The sequence below is a fragment of the Coregonus clupeaformis genome, unplaced genomic scaffold, assembly GCF_020615455.1.
Source record: "Coregonus clupeaformis isolate EN_2021a unplaced genomic scaffold, ASM2061545v1 scaf0257, whole genome shotgun sequence".
Taxonomy (NCBI): Eukaryota; Metazoa; Chordata; class Actinopteri; order Salmoniformes; family Salmonidae; genus Coregonus; species Coregonus clupeaformis.
The window spans coordinates 339,347-361,819 of record NW_025533712.1 but is presented as its reverse complement, the minus strand read 5'-3'; the positions used below and the strand labels follow the sequence as shown (position 1 = coordinate 361,819).

Here is a 22,473-nt window from a genome sequence, read left to right as displayed (position 1 = left end):
CCCCCTGAGCGATGATGTAACCCAAAAAGAGGTCTCAGACACATGAAATTCACATTTCTCCATCTTCACAAACAGTTTGTTCTCCAACAACCTTTGCAACACCTGGCGCACATGCAGTTCATGTTCCTGGGAGGACTCTGAGAAAATCAAGATATCATCCAGATAGACAAAAACAAACCGATTCAACATGTCCCGAAGGACATCATTGACTAGTGCCTGAAAAACAGCAGGGGCATTAGACAACCCAAAAGGCATAACCAGATACTCAAAATGTCCCAAGGGTGTGTTGAAGGCAGTCTTCCATTCATCACCTTTACGAATGCGCACCAGGTGATACGCATTTCGTAGATCCAGTTTCGTAAAGATGGTAGCACCATGAAGGAGGGGAAAAGCAGAATTAATCAAAGGCAGAGAATACTTGTTCTTAATGGTGATGTTGTTAAGTCCACGGTAATCAATACAGGGTCTGAGGGTCTTATCCTTCTTAGCAACAAAAAAGAATCCCGCTCCTACAGGTGACGAGGAAGGACGCATAATACCTGCCGCCAAGGAGTCCCGAATGTAGTTCTCCATAGCCTCCGTCTCCGGCCGGGAGAGATTGTACAGGCGACTGCTGGGGAGCGGGGCTCCTGGCTGGAGGTCAATGGCACAGTCATAAGGCCGGTGAGGAGGAACAGAAGTAGCTCTGTGTTTGCAGAAAACGGATGCCAGGTCATGATACACGTCAGGAACATTAGAAAGATCCATGGACTCCAGTGGAGGTCGAGGCACAGTACTGGCAGGAGTCAGAGCAGAACACAAACAATTCACATGACAAAATGTGCTCCATGAAACAATTCTACCTGTCACCCAATCAATGTGTGGATTGTGTCTTATGAGCCAGGGGATACCAAGGACCAGAGGGGTCTGTGGGCAGTCGATAATATGGAATTGAATGTTCTCCTGATGATTTCCCGACACTCTAAGACAAACAGGAACAGTCTGATGGGTAATATGGGTCAACAATTGTCCATTCAGACCCTTAGCCTGCAGCGGACAGTCCATAAGAACAGTCTCCAAATCCATTTGTTGAGCCCACTCTCTATCCAAAAAGCTTTCGTCTGCACCAGAGTCAATCAGCGCACTAACAGAGAGATTCTGGAACTGCCACTGGAGGGATGCCTGGAGCAGAATGCGGGGAGAAGAGGAAGAATCCGCTGCTCGGCTCACCAAAACTTCTCCCATTAATGATGAGCCGGCCCTTTTCCCCGGACGAACTGGGCAGGAAGGAACGAAATGACCAGCTTCTCCACAATACAGGCAGACCCGAGCCTGAATGCGACGTGCACGCTCCTCTGAGGACAACCGTGCACGACCCACCTCCATGGCTTCGGGTTCAGTGCTCCTCGTATCGACTCGGGAAGACACGGCTTTCTCCGTAGGGAAGATGCGGGGAGGAGTTTGTTGATGACAGACAGGTTGCTTGGAACTAACACTCCTCTCCCGGCGGCGCTCCCGAATCCGATTATCCAACCTGATGGTGAGTGAAATAAGATTATCCAGCGTAGGCGATTCATCATATGACACCAATGCATCTTTTAAAGTCTCAGACAAAGCATTGATGAACACTCCTTGTAATGCCTCGTCATTCCAACCACTCACTGCTGCTAAAGTCCGAAACTCCACTGCCATCTCCGCCACACTGCGAGCCCCCTGCCGAAGAGAAAACAACCGTTTCGCAGCCTCCTTGCCTCGTACGGGGTGGTCAAAAACCTTCCTCATCTCAGTGGTGAAGGCAACGTAAGCGTTGCAAATGTCCGACTGACTCTCCCAGACCGCGGATCCCCAGGCACGAGCGGAACCGCTAGTAGAGTTGATAAGGTAGGCAATACGGGCTCTTTCTGAGGCGTAGGTGAGGGGCTGTTGTTCAAACACTAACGAGCATTGAGTCAAAAATCGCCACAGGTTCCCATGTTCCCGTCATAGCGCTCTGGAGCAGGAACAAAAGGCTCTCTGATCTGGGCTGAAGGGGTAGTAAGGGCAGACACTTGATTGGTGAGTAATTGAACCTGATTAAGCAGCACCTGACTGTCCTCAGCAATCGTCTTAAACAGGGTATCATGTTGGCCAAGTAAAATGCCCTGATTGGCTATGGCAGTCCAAATTTGAGTGCACTCTGGGGTGGTATCCAAGCTACTGTCTGCTGGGTTCATGATGGTCAGATCATACTGTTATGATTTACCAGTATTAGAACCCAAATGCAGACAAGTACACCAAGCCAGAGAAGGTTTAACAGGTTTATTTAAAATGTTCAATAGTCCAGGTTTCCAATAATAGGGGAAGAGCAAGTCCAGGTTACAGGGAGGGTAACAGATCCAGGTCAGGGCAGGTGTGGTACCGTAATGTCCTAGTGTCCGTGGTGAGTCCAAAAGAGAGGTCCGGTAGTGGAGAGCAGGATGGTGGTGGCAGGAGTGAAGCAGAGGCAGGAGTCAGGTTCCAAATATCTGTGGCACAGGAGAAAAAGTAAATAGAACAGGCCAAAACACAAAGAGCAAAAATAAACAGGTTGAGTCGGCAGCGAGACTAACATGGTCGTCTTGACTATGATCTGACGATGAGTGGTAAGTTTGACCGGGTCTTAAAGGCTGAGGTGATTATGGTGAATGAGCTGCAGCTGGAACCCTGACTCCCGCACACCAGACTTCACTCCTGCAATCAAGGACAGACAGAGGGGAGGGAGAGAGCAGAGAGAGAGCTACCTAGCAGCAGTAGGCCTAACAGTAACAGCAGCAAGCTCACTTTGAGCAGGCCAAGATCCGCTGCAAACGCAAGTAAATTAGGCTAGAAGCAAATGATTGTGTTCCTCAGGCTCGGTCCTAGCAGTTCTGCTGCCGGCCTAAGCAAAATCGACATATGCCGCCCCTGTGTCATGTATAGTGTAAAGATTCGTAATGGATTGATAGATTACAGTAGAGTAATGTGTATCATGCGCAATTGGTGCATTTCAGTTAAGCTTATTCTGTAGCACTTGGAAACTAAACATCGTTGCAAACTATTCACATCGGAGAGTTACAACGTTGCAATCACTAGGCACCCAACTGCCTATAGTAGAAAACAGAGTTGTTATCAATAAGCCACATTCAGTACCAGTCAGAAGTTTGGACACACCTACTCATTCCAGGGTTTTTCTTTATTTTACTATTTTCTACATTGTAGAATAATAGTGAAGACATCAAAACTATGAAATAACACATATGGAATTATGTAGTAACCAAAAAGTGTTAAACAAATCAAAATATATTTTATATTTGAGATTCTTCAAAGTAGCCACCCTTTGTCTTGATGACAGCTATGCACGCTCTTGGCATTCTCTCAACCATCTGGACCCCTTGACTTTTTCCACATATTTTTACATTGCAGCCTTAATCTAAAATTGATTTTAAAAATATATATCCTCAGCAATCTACACACAATACCCCATAATGATAAAAAGAAAAAGGTATTTAAAAAAAACAAAAAATAGAAATACCTGATTTACATAAGTATTCAGACCCACTACTATGAGCCTCGAAATTGAGCTCAGATGCATCCTGTTTCCATTGATCATCCTTGAGATGTTTCTACAACATGATTGGAGTCCACCTGTGGTAAATTCAATTGATTGGACATTATTTGGAAAGGCACACACCGGTCTATATAAGGTCCCACAGTTGACAATGCATGTCAGAGCAAAAACCAAGTCAATAGGTCGAAGGAATTGCTCGTAGAGCTCCGAGACAGGATTGTGTCTTAATACTTATGTAAATGTGATATTATTTTTTATTAGCAAACAATTCTAAAAACCTGTTTTTGCTTCGTCATTATGGGGTATTGTGTGTAGATTGATGAGGGAAAACAATTTAATAAATTTTAGAATAAGGCTGTAACGTAACAAAAAAAGTGGAAAAGGTCAAAGGGTCGGAATACTTTTCCCGAAGGCACTGTATATATGCGTTATACAGTGCCTTCAGAAAGTATTCATACCCCTTGACTTATTCCACATTTTGTTGGTGTTACAGCCTGTGTCTTTCTGGGTAAGTCTCTAAGAGCTTTCCACACCTGGATTGTGCAACATTTGTCCATTATATTTAATTTTTATTTTTTATTCAAGCTCTGTCAAATTAGTTGTTGATCATTGCTAGACAACCATTTTCAAGTCTTGCCTTAGCTTTTCAAGTAAATTTAAGTCAAAACTGTAACTCGACCACTGAGGAACATGCAATGTCGTCTTAGTAAGCAACTACAGTGTATATTTGTTCTTTTGTTTTAGGTTATTGTCCTGCTGAAAGGTGAATGTCTCTGTGTCTGTTGGAAAGCAGACTGAACCAGGTTTTCCTCTAGGATTTTGCCTGTGCCTAGCTCTAATCTGTTTCTTTTTATCCTAAAAAAACTCCCTAATCCGTGCCGATGACGAGCATACACCTACCATGATGCAGCCACCACCATGTTTGAAAATATAAAGAGTTGTACTCAGTGATGTGTTTGCCCCAAACATAACACTTTGTATTTAAGACAAAGTTAATTTCTTTGCCACATTTTTTGCAGTTTTACTTTAGTGCCTTATTGCAAACAGGATACATGTTTTGGAATATTGGTATTCTGTCCAGGCTTCTTTCTTTTCACTCTGTCAATTAGGTTAGTATTGTGGAGTAACTACAATGTTGTTGATCCATCCTCAGTTCTATCACAGCCATTAAACTCTGTAACGGTTTTAAAGTCACCATTGGCCTCATGGTGAAATCCCTGAACGGTTTCCTTCCTCTCCGGCAACTGAGTTAGGAAGGACACCTGTATCTTTGTAGTGACTGGGTGTATTGACACACCATCCAAAGTGTAATTAATAACTTCACCATGCTCAAAGGGATATTCAATGTCTGCTTTTTTTATTGTTACCCATCTACCATTGGAAAACCTCCTTGGTCTTTGTGGTTGAATCTGTGTTTGAAATTCACTGCTCGACCTTACAGATAGATAATTGTATGTGTGCGGTACAGAGATGAGGTAGTCATTCAAAAATCATGTTAAACACTATTATTGCACACAGAGTGAGTCCATGCAACTTAAGTACATTTTCACTCCTGAACTTATTAAAGGAGTTGAATACTTATTGACTCAAGACATTTCAGCTCATCATTATTTATTAATTTGTAAAAAGACAATCTCAATTTAATAAATTTTAAATTCAGGCTGTTTCACAACAAAATGTGGAGAAAGTCAAGGGATGTGAATACCTTCTGAAGGCACTGTATATCACACAATGTCTGGATGCAATATTCTACCCAGGAATATTCAACACTGAAATCTGTTACTTTATATGTTATAAAGCGGAATGTTTTTTCTGCTGGTGTGTCCTGAGGTAGCTCCTCTCTGAGAACCTCTTCCCACAGTGCATACAGGTGAACGGCCTCTCTCCCTTGTGGACCTTCAGGTGCATCTTCAGGTTGCCAGCCAGGGCAAAGCGCATGTGACACTGGGTACAGCTGAAGGGTTTCTCCCCTGTGTGGACCCTCTGGTGCCTCTTGAGGTCACCAGCCTGGGAGAAGCTCTTCTCACACTGGGGGCAGCTGAAGGGTTTCTCCCCTGTGTGGACCCTCTGGTGCCTCTTCAGGTGGTCCTGGCGGGAGAACCTCTTCTCACACTGGGTACAACTGAAGGGATTCTCCCCTGTGTGGACCCTCTGGTGGATCTCCACCTTCTGGAGGCAGCTGAAGCCTTTGTTACAGAACATGCAGAGGAACCGCTTCTCTTTACTATTGCCTGATGTTTCTCCCCCTCCCCGAGCCTTGTCTCTAGCCCTGTCGTTGGAGTTAAATACCTGATCGAAAAAGACACGGCCATGTGAATCAGAAGGTGCCATCGACGTGGACACTGGGTCGCGATCCCTGAGCGTGTGTAAAGGGGAGTGGGTCGCGACATTTAGATTTGTCTCTAACCTATCCCTACAGTCTAAGAAGTCACTGGTGTTGCCCTGCGAGTGTCCTTCCCATAAATGAGTCTCGTCTGCATTCCATGTCAGAGGAGCGTCGCCCTCCACTTTCACAGTCACCTCATCTATCACTATAACCTCCCCTTTCTTATCTAGGCACCCTTCAGAGTATACACTACTACTGTACTGGTTCCAGTCCCCTCTAGACAGATCAGTCTGTGTCTCTAAACCCAAGGGCATGTTGCCAGGGTCCATCTCTGTATTGTAAGAACAAGACAGATCATTGCCAGTCTCGAACGTGTCCCTTGAGTCCTGATGGGAATGAACCATCCTCGGGCTCGGGTTACCGTAAAGTAAATACTCTGAGCCGGGTGCAGGAGGAGAGCCCAGTCGCCCCAGCACCAGTCTCTCTTGGTCTGATCCGTGGTCAGATCCTTTGTGTAAGAGCCTGTGTGTTACAGTTAAATTCTCGGTGTCTGTCTCTGACGTGAGGACGGCGTTCAGCGTTCCACTGACCTCCGGGATGCTGGGTCGGGTCCTGGGCTGGGTCGTGGTGGCGAGGTCCTCCGTGGCTACAGGGGGCGCCACTCCAGCCACTGCTCCAGTCTGGATGTCTCTGGTGTGTCGTGGGTCCTCTCCTTCAGTCCTCTCCTGCTTGACCAGAGACGATCCTCCAGGACCTGCAGCCTCTGCATCTGCAGGCTGACACAAGAAGAGAGGAGGTTATTGTTGGTAAATGAGTTGAATTGGATAACAATGTCATGGGGAAGTCTCACAAGCTCCCCTACGGCAGATAACTTAAGATGTACATGAAGCAAATTGGGATACGGGATATGTATATGTGGGATATGTTTCAGGATTCATCCGATAGCATTGAGCAGCGAGGTGTGGCCCGGGGGGGGTCTCCTATGCACAGACACAGAGAAAGCGCTTGCTTTATGCAGGATTGCATCTTGTAGTCCTGCTCTGTGCAACTGTCAGCTATTGTGTTTATTAATGAATTCCAGTTAATAATTTGATTGAAAAAGTCTAAGTAGCCTAGTCAGCCCAAGTTTGAATATAGACCAAATCTGATCCCATTCACATTTTCTCACTAACAAATGGGCTATAAATACACAACGTTACCGCTTCGTTTACCCTGGCCAGAGCGACGCGACCCCCCCACCCCCACCCCTTGCCCATTCACCCTCTGAATGGGACACATACACAATCCATGTCTCAATTGTCTCAAGGCTTAAAAATCCTTCTTTAACCTGTGTCCTCCCCTACATCTACACTGACTGAAGTGGATTTAACAAGTGACATCAATAAGTGATCATGGCTTTCACCTGGTCAGTCTATGCAATGGAAAGAGCAGGTGTTCTTAATGTTTTGTACACTCAATGTATATACACACACACACACACACACACAAAGCCTACATACGGACGCACACACATCATTTTACCATTTTAGAAAATGGTAAAATTGCGTGATATGATTGCATTTTAGAACCCCGCTACCCCCCATCACCCCAAGATGAATGGTTTTGACCACTGAAGTTTTAGGCAAATTCGTTTTGCATGGCCCGGTGCCGCGGGTGTGCAGGTTTGCTCATTTTCGACCATTCCATTGATCCTAAGTCGAAATCTCTACCCACCCGGGGTACCGGGCCATAGAAAACAAATACACACTCCAAACCGTTCAATAGGCTATCCATATTACCAGATCTTAGATTCTTTCTATTTATATGGCGGATTCACAGCTGCAATTTAGATACTGCATTGATATATAGCTAGCTAGCTTGCTGAACTGATAAGAGAGAACAAAGAATATAGCTATTTGATCATGTCTGTGTGCATGTCCAAATATTAATGATGTCTGGATTCCGATATGGCCTCACTGGAATTATCAACAGGCAAGAGTCAGACAAACGTCAACCCTCAACATGTCAACAGCTCGTATAGGCACGGTTTAGCTGAGACTCATCTGTTGACAGGTATTTCTGAAAAAATAATTTTCACCTAATAGTATGCCTGTCTTAACTGAAATGGTGCTCACATAACCTTCCTGCGTCAGTCTTCGAGGTAGAACCTAAACGACAATTTCCACTCTAGGACAGGAATTACTCTAAATAGTTGCGACAACTTCCTCTGAGGTGGGCCTTAATAGCTGAGTGAAGCCTTTCTGAAATAAACGGGCCACATTTGATAAAGTGTAACATAAAAAATTACAGTACGACACTAACCTCTATCACAATAACATGCTGGGTTGAGGTTCCACTCCCCTCATCTATAGCTATGGGTTGGTCATCTCTCCACACGTTGTGTCCTGCTGGCTTCACAAAGCTCCTGTGGCCTCCAGCGAGATGTCCTTCACCTAAGAGAGTGATTGGGGGAAAGGGGTGGTTAAGTTAGGTACTGTCAATGCTATATTGTACACGATTGACACTTTCTACAATTAGCAAGGATGCAAGGTAACACTTCTCATAATTTCTTGATATACTCATTTATTTCTAGATTATGTTCCATGCATCACATTATTTTAATTGAGTATGAAAATAGGAAATTAAGTAAATCAAGAATCTGGTTAGAATATGATACTGGTCGTGTCCGAAATCTGGCTTGTCTACCTACTACTTACTTAAACTGCATACTGTGTACTAATCATATGACATACTGTGGTCCTCTGTAGCTCAGCTGGTAGAGCACGGCGCTTGTAACGCCAAGGTAGTGGGTTCGATCCCCGGGACCACCCGTACACAAAAAAAATAATGTATGCACGCATGACTGTAAGTCGCTTTGGATAAAAGCGTCTGCTAAATGGCATATTATTATTATTATACTATTTAGAACTTACTGCTTAGTAAAAAAGAATACAGTAAGCAACAAATACCAACATACTAGGCTAATCCATTGTCTTACATTAGATAGTGTGTCGATTCTGCCTGGTCTTGGTTGAGGGAGGGGCATCGCAGAGGAGTGATGCCATCTGAAGTGAGACAGTGAGGCTCATTGTGCTTTCAAGCCAACTGGGAACTCGGAAATAACCGAGGTCAAATAATCACTTCAGGTGATCTTCAGGTCAGAGCTCTAGAAAGATGCCCGAATTTCCGACTTGTAATTTCCAGTCAGAGTTTCTTTCCTAGTTCCCAGTTGTCTTGAATGCAGAAAAGTCGGAAGTCGGAGATGTACTTGTTCGGAGTTGTTTTGAACGCGGAATAATACAGAGAACGCATCATCTAATTGCGATGTTTCCCGCCATTCGTTCATTTGGTAACTCATCCCTATCAGCTGTTGTCAAACACGTGAGTCTTACTCGAAAGTGAGCATTGACTTCTACTCGATGAAAAGCCGAAATTAGTATAACATACTGGCATTTAAAGCACTCAATTTTAGAAAAATGCACACTATAGAACGTTATATTTTCACATACCTAAAATGCCTACTATTTAGGACGCAAATATAGGTATTCGGACAAGGCAATTCTGTCTTTGTGCAATAATACTTTTCTTTATTGACTTGCCTGGTAAAATAAATAAAAATTAGCAAGATTGCTATCAGGGAAGTATTGCATACTATCCAAAAAATGACCAAGTCCCAATTCTGGTTAACACATCTGAACACCAGCAGAGGGGAACCAGGCGACAGGCCCCGCAGCCTCGGCCTTCAGCAAAATGTACCTCTTGCCTTTCCTCTGTATCGGTCGAGGATCTTGACACTATTGGGACGACTCGGCAGGACGCGCTCCCGTGCCACTTTCAGTTCCTGTAGCTGTAGTTTCCTCCGCAATGCTCTGTTTTCTTTCTGGCTTTGGGTTATTTCCAAACGAAACACTGCATAGTCGTCGTCTACGAGTTTACAGATCTCTGCCACGGCTGCATTCGCTAGCACCTCCATAATGGAGGCTATTTGAGTGTGAAAACCCATTCCGTCACAGTTAGCCATTGTTAGCTAACGCGAATTAAACACAACCTGGGGTAAGTATGTGATAGCTGTGCAGTTAAATTAACAATGTTCCAGTGTGTTAATAAACGTCTAAATAACAAAAACCTTAACGTTGAAATTGTTCTTGGTCACAGTTCACTTCCGTTTGGCGTCATAGCTCAAAGGGTGTGGTTAAATTAAAAAGGAATGCGCGCTGTTCTATGAATTACGGTACTGCTTATTACGTTACACATCAAATATCCTATGATAAGTATCTTTCAAGCCGAGAGCAGAAAATTATAATGAATACATTTATTCCATCTACATTACCTCAGTAAGTTAAATATTTAATTGTCCTTGTTCTAGCCTAGGTTTACACAAGCCTGTGTCAAAGGATTAATGAGGGGTATGTGGTTCATTACCCTCTTAGCCCAAGACACTTCACATAACTACAGTGAATTCGGAAAGTATTCAGACCCCTTGACTTTTTCCACATTTTGTTATGTTAGTCTTATTCTGAAATGGATTAAGTCCCCCCCCCCCAATCCCCAATCAATCTATCTACACACAATATCCCATAATGACAAAGCAAAAACAGGTTTAGAAATCTTTGCACATTTATAAAAAATTAACAAATATCACATTTACATAAGTTTCAGAAGCTTTACTAAGTACTTTGTTGAAGCAGCGATTACAGCCTTGAGTCTACTTTGGTATGACGCTACAAGCTAGGCACACCTGTATTTGGGGAGTTCCCCCATAATTTTCTGCAGAACCTCTTAAACTCTGTCAGGTTGGATAGGGTGCGTCGCTGCACAGCTATTTTCAGGTCTCTCCAGAGATTATCGATCAGGTTCAAGTCCGGGCTTCCAAAGCCACTCTGGCATTGTCTTGGCTGTGTGCTTAGGGTTGTTATCCTGTTGGAAGGTGAACCTTCGCCCCAGTCTGAGGTCCTGAGCACTCTGGAGCAGGTTTTCATCAAGGATCCCTCTGTACGTTGCTCCGTTCATCTTTGCCTCGATCCTGACTAGTCTCCCAGTCCCTGCCGCTGAAAAACATCCGACAGCATGAGGCTGCCACCACCATGCTTCACCATAGGGATGGTGCCAGGTTTCCTCCAGACGTGACGCTTGGCATTCTGGCCAAAGAGTTCAATCTTGGTTTCATCAGACCAGAGAATCTTGTTTCTCATGGTCTGAGAGTCCTTTAGGTGCCTTTTACTGAGGAGTGGCTTCCGTCTGGCCACTCTACCATAAAGGCCTGATTGGTGGAGTGCTGCAGAGATAGTTGTCCTTCTGGAAGGTTCTCCCATCTCCACAGACGAACTCTGGAGCTCTGTCAGAGTGACCATCGGGTTCTTGGTCACCTCCCTGACCAAGGCCCTTCTCCCACGATTGCTCAGTTTGGCCAGGCAGCCAGTTCTAGAAAGAGTCTTGGTGGTTCCAAACTTCTCCAATTTAAGAATAATGGAGGCCACTGTGTTCTTGGGGTCCTTCAATGCTGCAGAATTTTTTTGGTACCCTTCCCCAGATCTGTGCCTCGACACAATCCTGTCTCGGAGCTGTACGGACAATTCCTTCGACCTCATGGCTTGGTTTTTAATCTGACATGCACTGTCAACTGTGGGACCTTGTATATACAGTGGGGAAAAAAAGTATTTAGTCAGCCACCAATTGTGCAAGTTCTCCCACTTAAAAAGATGAGAGAGGCCTGTAATTTTCATCATAGGTACACGTCAACTATGACAGACAAAATGAGGAAAAAAAATCCAGAAAATCACATTGTATGATTTTTAATGAATTTATTTGCAAATTATGGTGGAAAATAAGTATTTGGTCAATAACAAAAGTTTCTCAATACTTTGTTATATACCCTTTGTTGGCAATGACACAGGTCAAACGTTTTCTGTACGTCTTCACAAGGTTTTCACACACTGTTGCTGGTATTTTGGCCCATTCCTCCATGCAGATCTCCTCTAGAGCAGTGATGTTTTGGGGCTGTCGCTGGCCAACATGGACTTTCAACTCCCTCCAAAGATTTTCTATGGGGTTGAGATCTGGAGACTGGCTAGGCCATTCCAGGACCTTGAAATGCTTCTTACGAAGCCACTCCTTCGTTGCCCGGGCGGTGTGTTTGGGATCATTGTCATACTGAAAGACCCAGCCACGTTTCATCTTCAATGCCCTTGCTGATGGAAGGAGGTTTTCACTCAAAATCTCACGATACATGGCCCCATTCATTCTTTCCTTTACACGAATCAGTCGTCCTGGTCCCTTTGCAGAAAAACAGCCCCAAAGCATGATGTTTCCACCCCCATGCTTCACAGTAGGTATGGTGTTCTTTGGATGCAACTCAGCATTCTTTGTCCTCCAAACACGACGAGTTGAGTTTTTACCAAAAAAGTTCTATTTTGGTTTCATCTGACCATATGACATTCTCCCAATCCTCTTCTGGATCATCCAAATGCACTCTAGCACGGGCCTGGACATGTACTGGCTTAAGCAGGGGGGACACGTCTGGCACTGCAGGATTTAAGTCCCTGGCGGCGTAGTGTGTTACTGATGGTAGGCTTTGTTACTTTGGTCCCAGCTCTCTGCAGGTCATTCACTAGGTCCCCCCGTGTGGTTCTGGGATTTTTGCTCACCGGTCTTGTGATCATTTTGACCCCACGGGGTGAGATCTTTCGTGGAGCCCCAGATCGAGGGAGATTATCAGTGGTCTTGTATGCCTTCCATTTCCTAATAATTGCTCCCACAGTTGATTTCTTCAAACCAAGCTGCTTACCTATTGCAGATTCAGTCTTCCCAGCCTGGTGCATGTCTACAATTTTGTTTCTGGTGTCCTTTGACAGCTCTTTGGTCTTGACCATAGTGGAGTTTGGAGTGTGACTGTTTGAGCTTGTGGGCAGGTGTCTTTTATACTGATAACAAGTTCAAACAGGTGCCATTAATACAGGTAACGAGTGGAGGACAGAGGAGCCTCTTAAAGAAGAAGTTACAGGTCTGTGAGAGCCAGAAATCTTGCTTGTTTGTAGGTGACCAAATACTTATTTTCCACCATAATTTGCAAATAAATTCATTAAAAATCCTACTATGTGATTTTCTGGAATTTTTTTCCTCAATTTGTCTGTCATAGTTGACGTGTACCTATGATGAAAATTACAGGCCTCTCTCATCTTTTTAAGTGGGAGAACTTCCACAATTGGTGGCTGACTAAATACTTTTTTTCCCCACTGTATATAGACAGGTGTGTGCCTCTTCAAATCATGTCCAATCAATTGAAGTTACCACAGGTGGAATCCAATCAAGTTGTAGAAACATCTCAAGGATGATCAATGGAAACAGGATGCACCTGAGCTAAATTTAGAGTCTCATAGCAAAGGGTCTAAATAAGGTATTTCTAAAAACCTATTTTCGCTTTGCCATTATGGGATATTGTGTGTAGATTGATGAGAATTTGTTTTAATTTAATACATTTTAGAATAAGGTAACGTAACAAAATGTGGAAAAAGTCAAGAGGTCTGAATACTTTCCGAATGCACTGTATGTCAGCTACAAAATGGTCCTCTGTCTAAATCTCAAGCCACACTGCTATGACTTCTCCCCATTGTGGACACTCCTATGTCTGATAAGGCTACTCAGGAAGGAGAAGCTCTTGTAACATACTTTGCACTTGAAGGGCCTCTCCTTGGTGTGAACGGTCTGGTGCTTCTTCACATAGTTCGCCTCAGTAAAGCGCTTCCCACATGTTGGGCAGGCATACGGCTTGTCTGCGTCCGTCTTAATGCTTGGCCTCCCACATTGTGACCCAATGACACCAGAGGAGGTAGAAGCAGGAGCCACCACCCTCAGGTGGTTAGTGTTTGAGCTCCCTCCTTGACCTCTAGCCATTGTTTGGGTGTTGTTGGGATCATGTGCTGTGTTACAGGCTAGGTACGTCTTGTGGTGAACGCCCATCCTGACCCTGTCTGTATTGATGGGGTAACCCTGAGGTAGCTGAGGAAGGCTAGACTCAGGTCCAGGCATTCCATGAACCCAGTCACAAGGCATTCGACGAGACCCTGAAGAAGACAGACTTGATGATAGACTACAACCAGGGGGTTCACCCACCACTCTCTCTGAAGGCTGAAGCCCAGGGTGACCTGCTCTGTTCATCATGGATACTGTGGTGTTTGTATCATAGGAACAGGAGGGTCTATCGCTATGAGCTTCATCACTGCACTGAGACTGTGAAAAGAAGGGTCTGGGCCCCTGACTGGAGCCTCTGTCTCTCTGATGACCACCAGGACTGAGGTTGTTCAGTCCACCTGTCCACTGGTTGTGTTCTGTGTGGTGGTGGTGGAGTCTCTGTACCTCACGGTTCGGTCCCGGTTGTGACTCGGGAAGGAAGAGCGACGGCTCCTGATCCAGGATTCTGATCCGGGGCCAGGGTTTGTGACCAGCCACTTCAGAGCTCCAGTCTCTTCCGCCATCAACACCAGATATCAGCAGGTCCTTATAAACTGCAGACTGTAAACACAAATTGAACAGAAAAGCATAAAGGTTTACATTAGAAACTCTGCTGTACACACATTAAATATCATGTTTTGGTTAGACTGAGATAAGGGTAATTCAGTCCCTATAATGATACAAAAATAACCAAGTCAGTCAGCACAGAGTCAATTTTGTATTTAATTTAACCAAAATGGTCATACTCACAACGTGAAGCATAGTACTGTTATTGCACAAAATGATACGTGACAAGTATAATAACTTTTCTCTTTACTTATTCTGTAAACCTGGTACCCTCATTTTGTAAAAATACATTTTTGAATACTTTGTAAAGGTTCAACATTACATTACACACAGCTTCACTACTTTATGTCAAGTAAACATGAATTAAGGCACCATCATTTCCTCATTATAAAACACCAGTATTAACCTATAGGAACAAAGTTTATCACTCTACATCAGTGAAGCATTTGTACAGATGCCATAACACCGACCATCACCATATCATCTACTCTGCCTCATCATACTCATTCTTTCCTCAGTTCACCTCATCCAGTTCCCTACTACATCCAAAACCAACAGAATTAACTACAAACAAACTAACTAGTCCTACATTACATGTCATGCATTTTCTGCTGGTGTATCCTGAGGTAGCTCCTCTCTGAGAACCTCTTCTTGCAGTGCATACAGGCGAACGGCCTCTCGCCCGTGTGGACCTTCAGGTGCCTCTTCAGCTGGTGCTGGTGGGAGAACCTCTTCTCACACTGGGGGCAGCTGTAGGGTTTCTCCCCTGTGTGGACCCTCTGGTGTCTCTTCAGGTGACCTGCCTGGCCAAAGCGCATATGACACTGGGTACAGCTGAATGGTTTCTCCCCTGTGTGCATCCTCTGGTGGATCTCCACCTGTTTGGGGAAACTGAAGGCTTTCCCACAGAACAAACACTGGAAGCGCTTCTCTTTGCCACCGGATCTGCTGATAGCGTTACTACTACTGTCATTTGTCAACAGGCTTGTGTTGCCATTTAGTGTTGAGGCACTGGCATTGTCTGAGGTCTGGTTTAACATTAGGAGAGTGGGTGGAGGATGAAGGCCAGGTAGTGTCTGTGTTGTCGCAGGGTCCATGTTCCAGTTGATAGATCCTATAGAAGGCAGGCTGAAGGCAGCACCTGTTAGGGGGTTAACCTGAGGCACCATCAGTCTCTCTGAATCACAATTATAGGAGCAGGACGGAGCATCTTTAGCCAAGTCTCTGTCTGTTCTCTCCTGCCGCATTCGGAAATCTGTCCGTCCCCGCAGACCAAATCTACGCCTCGCCCTGGTCTCAGACAGTCTGTTGTCATGAAGACTAAGTTCGGTTGTCGTTTTGTGTTCGACTGTCTGTTTCTGTCTGTGGTTAACAGTGTTGTTCCCCAGCCCAGAGTTGAGGAAGCTGTCCCATCCACTGACCTCCACTAAGTCGCCTCTGGTCCTGGCCTGCTCAATGACGTTGTCCCCTGGGCCCTTTGCTGCACCCGTCTGGGAATCCAAGATGGCTCCCCAGTCTCCTCTGTTAGCCTCCAGCCAACCACCTGCAGGAAGCAGTTACAAAATAGACTTTACAAACATGGCAGAGAACTCTACATATGGAGTCAATTATCTGGTCAAGTTCATACATTATAATTTGTGTGTTTTGAATGTGAACATAAGTTGTATTGATTTCATTTTATGAATGGAGAAAAATAAGAAAGAATAATAGCCAGGCGCATCATTCTTCCCCTTGAAGATCTATTACTGTATGTAGGCTATATGTATTTCTCCCTTACCTTGCTCCCCCATCTTTAGTCCACTCAGCAGGTCAATGCTCTCTGGTTCGTCCTCTATTGTCTCCTCTTTGACCAGCAGCAGATCAGGCTTCCCATCCTCCATGTCTACTGGCTGTAAGAGATACAGAGTGAGAGGATGTTGGATCAAGAAATATCATATGAGCACCCTGCTATGGAGCATCTTCTGATTGGGCAATGAGGGATTGCGATGAGTACTATGCAAACGTGTTATTTGATTTGATTACTTGACACTCTTTAATGGTTTGATAATTCAAAGGCATGGTCCCACACTTAAGATAAAATGTATTAAGACCTGGGCATGTATTTACAAAGAGTCTCAGAGTAAAAGTGCTGATCGAGGATCAGGTCCCCCACCTGTCTACATAGTCTTACAATACTGATCCTAGATCAGCACTCCTAGTCTGAGAGGCTTTGAGGATACGGGCCCTGACCTAATACCATTCAGACAGTAGTTTACAGTGGGCTCACCTCAGTGAGACTGTGTGTGTTCCTGTGCTGTTCAGCTGGTTCCTCTGTAGGTTCAGGAGGAGGTGTAGTCTGGTTGTCCTCCATGACCATGGTCCCTTCAGGGTTCCCCAGACCCTCCTCCTTCACCAGCAGCACCTCTGGACCCTCCTCCTCCTGGAAGAGACAGGTGATACAGATTACACAGACATACACTCCCACAGGTACGTACACACACAGATAATAAACACTTTCAACATGGAGTGTTTACCCATCCCCACTACGTTTGAGTCCTATACTGTAGTTAAATAATGACTATTGTTGTTAAACCCATCATGGTGGACATAAATATGATGTTGGTAAAAATAAGTCAGCTATGATAAGTCAAAAGTAATTATCAGACAATCCTGACTAAACTATTTTGATGTGTACAGTAGGTGTTTGTTAGTGTGTGGGTATGTGTAGGTATATTTAATAAGTCTATTTTGGTTATAAAATGCTGTCAGGTGTATGCAGAATAGGGTGAGATCAGATGTGATGTATACTGAAGAGAATCTCAATGAAATTCTTCGAATGTAAAGTCCCATTTTGTGTTTATGAAACACAAACAAGTGTTAAATACACCATATGAAAACCACACATACACATCTCAACTAAAAATCTCCATGAACTTGATAAACTCCATACATTTTCTCATTAAAGGTGTCTTGGGAAAAAAGTTAAGTAGTTGAATGGAAGTAATGAAACAGGCATTTGTGAACATGATATAGCCTACACAGTACAAACACAATATGTAACAGACTTTTTAGGCTTTATATACAGTATCACACAATGTCTGGATGCAATACTCTATCCAGGAATATTCAACACTGAAATCTGTTACTCTGTGGATATTTTCTGCTGACAATGAAAATGTATCTTTGTCTTTAATGCAGGGTTTGATCTAAACCTCAGAAGCAATCGAGTGGAATGGTACGAATGTTTTTTTCTGCTGGTGTATCCCGAGGTAGCTCTTCTCTGAGAAACTCTTCCCAGCCTGGGCAAAGTGCAAGTGACACTGGGTACAGCTGAAGGATTTCTCCCCTGTGTGGACCCTCTGGTGGATCTCCACATTATGGGGGCAGCTGAAGCCTTTGTTACAGAACATGCAGAGGAACCGTTTCTCTTTACTATTGCCTGATGTGGCTCCCCCTCCCTGAGCCTGGGCTCTAGCCCTGTCGTTTGAGTTCAATACCTGATCGAAAAGGACGCGGCCGTGTGAATCGGAAGATGCCATCGACGTGGACACTGGGTTGCAAATAAGGGAACGCATGTAAAGGGGAGTGGGTGGCGGCATATAGATCTGGCTCTAAACTTCCCCTGTAATCTAATATATCTCTGCCCTGTGGGTGTCCATCTCCTAGGTGACTATCTGCATTCCATGTGGGAGCAGCGTCGCCCTCCACTTTCACAGTCACCTCATCTACCACTGTAACCTCCCCTTTCTTATCTAGGCACCCTTCAGAGTATACACTACTACTGTACTGGTTCCAGTCCCCTCTAGACAGATCAGTCTGTGTGTCTAAACCTAAGGGCATGTTGCCAGGGTCCATCTCTGTAGCGTAAGAACAAGACAGATCATCACCGCCAGCAGGGAATAACATGTACTTTTTGGTTCACCAGCCACTATGGCAGGTAGATAAAAATATCTACCAGCCACTCAGATTTTTTATCAGCCCCAAAAATGTTTGCAGCTACAGTTACACCAACAAAACACAAAAAAAAAACAGCTTTGTAATGTTTCAACAACAACAACAAATGTATTACTAGTAAGAAGTAACTAATGTGGTACATTGAATAATAACATTTTATGTGACCTGAGTCTTTTAACCAAAATATCACAGATGAGACAATTTTCCCCTGCCCCTATAAGGGTGGAGGTTACCGTGGTTGTGCGACTGGAGTCATGTTTGTGCCTGTGAGATTGAGTCTGACTAGTAGAAGCATTGTCTTCTCTTCCCTAGCAGTTGAAACTCAAACATAGAAAAACAACCTAGCTTGTGAACAAAACAATGTAAATAGCTAAGAAACACAAGGACAAAGTCTCACTTCAGTAGACTTTCGTTTCAAGTAAATTAGACTAACTGTTATGCCAGTGTGCAGTGCTTCTAAAAATGAATATTTCACTCAGCTCTTCACGTGCACACAGACCCCAGCCAGGGGTTGCAGCGCAAGGTGGAATAGGCTATATAGGATTTGTAGTCCTTTGACTTTGTGCGATTGATTAATTTACCAGCTATGAAACAAAATGGCGGCAATACTTTGAAAACAGCTACTGCAGCATTTATTTTACTATAAATGTGATCATACTTGACTGTTTTTATTTACAAATGCGAGTGAAATGCTCGCACTGTGGAGCCCTGACCACCCGCCAACGTGGCTGGTGAAATAGACATCTTACCCGCCAATGCCAAGATCTACCCGCATTTGGCAGGTGTTAATTTTAGGCCCTGACTGCCAGTGTCTAATGCGTCACCATCTCCATGGGAATGAACCGTCCTCTGGCTCTGGTAAAATACCGGTAAGTACTCTGAGCCAGGAGCAGTAGGTAGAGGTCTTCACGGATCCACCTTTACCCGAATACCCAAGACCCGTTCCAGAATTCTAAATGTCACGGGTCTGGGTGAGATCTCATATGATTGTCAAGCATATGTAATTTTAACTGCCTTGTCCGGAAGGGCCCGTACAGATCCGAACGTGACTGCTGCAGTAGAGAGTGAGAGAAAGGTTATAATTGATGCTGCTGCTCTTGTAACGAGAGAGGAGCGTGTAGCTTGTTGTTGTTGGCTAATCACAAGTCATCAAAGCGGCAATAGGCTACAGTTAAGAGATACTGATGGAAGATGGAATTAAAGTTAAAGGAGAAGGATAGGCTACAACGACCAAGAGCCAACAGGTAGGCTGCTAATTTATATTCTGAATGGAGTGGTTGCAGACTCAATTAGCCTAACTAGCTAACATTAGCTAGCTTCTCCCAGTTTGACAGGTGAAGACAGGTACTATGTAATCATATTTGATGATAAATAACCTAACTATGGCAGCTATTAGTCTACTATAGCGCAAGTTGGCTTGGTTGGTTGCTGTCTCTCCCTCCCTCCTCCCTGCTCCCCTGCCCTCCCCCTCCCCCGCAGCACCTCTCCCTCCCTCTTTATCAGCTCCGCTTATTAACGTAGCTTAAAAAATGACTTTTCTGCTGCTTCCCTCACTTGGACCTGGTCTGGATCCGACCAGGTCTATACGGAATGGGTCTAGATGCCCTTGGATCCGTTCAGAATGGGTCTCCATATTTTTTTAGGCACATCGGGTCCCGGGTGGGAAAGCCCCAGGCCCATTTCGGAACAGGTCCAACTTTTCAGACCCGTGAAAACATCTAGCAGTAGGACAGCCCAGTGGCCCCAGACCCAGTCTTTCTGGGTCTGATCTGTGGTCAGATCCTGTGTGTAAGAGCCTGTGTGTTACAGTTAAAGTCTTGGTGTCTGTCTCTGACTTGAGGACGGCATTCAGCGTTCCACTGACCTCCGTGATGCTGCGTCGGGGCCTGGCCTGGGGCGCGATGGCGGTGAAGAGGTCCTCTGTGGCTACAGGGGGCGCCACTGCAGCCGCTGCTCCAGTCTGGATGTCTCTGCTGTGTCTTGGGTCCTTTTCTTCAGTCCTCTCCTGCTTGACCCCAGGACCTGCACCCTCTGTATCTGCAGACTGACACAAGAGGGGAGGTTATTACCAGTACATGAGATGAATTGGATAACAATGTCATAGGGAAGTCTCTCAAGCTCTCTTATGGCAGATAAAAGAGGATGTACATGTAAGCAAATGAATAGCTGTGGGGAGCCTTTCTGAAATAAACGGTCCAGATTTTATCTACTGTAAATGTTACATTATGACACTAACCTCTATCACGATAACATGCTGGGTTGAGGTTCCACTCCCCTCATCAACAGTGATTGGTTGGTCATCTCTCCACGCGTTGTGACCCGCTGGCTTCACAAAGCTCCTGTGGCCTCCAGTGAGATGTCCTTCACCTAAGAAAGTGATTGGGGGTTAAAGTGGTGGTTAAGTTAGGTACTCTCAATGCGCAACGCTATATTGTACACTATTAACACTGTCCACAATTGGCAAGGATGTAAGGAAAAACTTCTCATAACTTCTTGATATACTATTTATTGATTGATTATGTTCCATGCATCACATTCTTTTAATTGAGTATGACAATAGGACATTCAGTTAATCAAGAATCTCGTTAGAAAATGGTAGTGTCTTTGGGAAAGAAGAACGTGTTCTTAATTGACCTGCCTTGTATAATAAAGATTACAAAAAAATGTTTTGCAAGATAGCTAACTAATCAGGGGAAGTATTGCATACTATCCCAAAACTGACCAAGATCCAATTCTGGGTAACACAGGCGCAGAGGGGAACGGGGCGACAGGCACCGCAGCCTCTGCCCTCTGCTAAATGTACCTCTTGCCATTCCTCTGTATCCGTCAAGTATCTTGACACTACTGGGACGACTGGCGATGGCGCGCTCTCTAATTGTCCTCTCTGCGCGCTCCCGTGCCACCTTCAGTTCCAGTAGCTGTAGTTTCCTCCGCAATCCCCTGTTTTCTTTCTGGCTTTGCGAAATTTCCAAACGAAACACTGCATAGTCGTCATCTACGAGTTTACAGATCTCTGTCACTGCTGCATTCGCTAGCACTTCCATGATGGAGGCTATTTGAGTGTGAAAAACCATACAGTTAGCCATTATTAGCTAACAGCTAGATAGCGTTACCTATTAGATAACTATCAACCAAGTCCTGTCTCCAACGTGAATTAAAGAATAACTGAGGTAAGTATGTGATGTTATGCAGCTAAAGTATTCATATTGAGTTCCAGTTTGTTAATAAACGTTAAATAACAACAATAAAAACGCTAACGTGGAAATTGTTCTTGGTCACTGTTCACTTCCGTTCACGATTCGTTCTTCTTCTATGGTATTATGGCTGTCCGTAAACAATCGTTAGAGGTGCATGCCGCTTCTTACTGTACGGGTGGTAAACTATAGAAGTAGAAAATAAATCCATTGTAGGAAAGGGTGGAAAAAACAGACATAATCTAAAATAAAATAAAAAAAACATCCCACTCATTCAGTCAGATTCCAATTCAAGTCACATCGCTACACAGGCTCAGGGGCCTGTGATGATGGACCATCCTTTCACAGCAGTGCTTGATTTGCAGGAGCTCACCTGAGCCAAAGATGAAGAGAGAGGCCCAACTCGGTGGAAGGTTGCGTTTTTTCGTTGTTTCGCTCACCAAGCAAGGAGTTTTTGTATGGAGGTCAATGAGAGCGTGTCGAATTTGGTCAACAAAAAATGTTAATTGCTACATGAGGTTTATTTGATCGAATAGAATTTTCGTAATGCTTACGTTGTTTTGAGTGTACTGATATAAGTAGGACACGTGACATACCGGCAACTCTGAGAAAAAACACTTTATATCAGAGTTGTCTCGAGATTGCTATGCATATTCATGAAATGAGGCTAGTAGCATAGCATCTCTCTCAATTGAATACAGGCGGTTGACAACAACAACCCTCATCGAATATTCAAAAAAGTATTACAATAATGATGTATCCACCAATCCAAAGAAAGGATAGACGGGAGCTAGACAGCCCACCGTGCCGCTTTGTTAACAACGACTCCCATTGTTAGGGCGGAGAAACATTTATCTTGTCAGTATATCCATAATCTTTCCATAGCTGAGTACTTGCGGCTCAATTTCTCTACTGCTAAAGCTCATGCACGTCTTATATAATATTAGCTTATAAGCACTGTTTGACAGGATTTGTGCTATACA

General features: G+C 44.3%; 1 protein-coding gene across 1 annotated transcript; it reads right to left on the bottom strand.

Annotated features, from left to right (window-relative positions):
- Positions 1-5,213: 5,213 nt before the first annotated feature.
- Positions 5,214-21,592, bottom strand: LOC121560246. Its single transcript, XM_045214439.1, has 10 exons — positions 21,100-21,592; positions 20,533-20,663; positions 20,161-20,340; positions 16,630-16,782; positions 16,141-16,252; positions 14,958-15,906; positions 13,515-13,641; positions 9,606-9,768; positions 8,172-8,302; positions 5,214-6,646 (listed from the first exon to the last, which is right to left on the bottom strand). Exons 1-10 carry the CDS (start codon positions 21,380-21,382, stop codon positions 5,336-5,338), a joined length of 3,540 nt encoding a protein of 1,179 aa, XP_045070374.1. The 5' UTR covers positions 21,383-21,592; the 3' UTR covers positions 5,214-5,335.
- Between the last annotated feature and the right edge of the window lie 881 nt (positions 21,593-22,473).

Bases quoted from the DNA above. Each gene is read 5' to 3' on its own strand.
- LOC121560246 (XM_045214439.1), bottom strand. From the start codon at position 21,382: ATGGCTAACTGTATGGTTTTTCACACTCAAATAGCCTCCATCATGGAA. The intron at 16,253-16,629 runs GTGAGCCCACTG...TATCTCTTACAG, and splicing joins ACACACACAGTCTCACTGAG to CCAGTAGACATGGAGGATGG. The intron at 9,769-13,514 runs GTATGTTACAAG...CTCGTAGACGAC, and splicing joins AGAGGCCCTTCAAGTGCAAA to GACTATGCAGTGTTTCGTTT.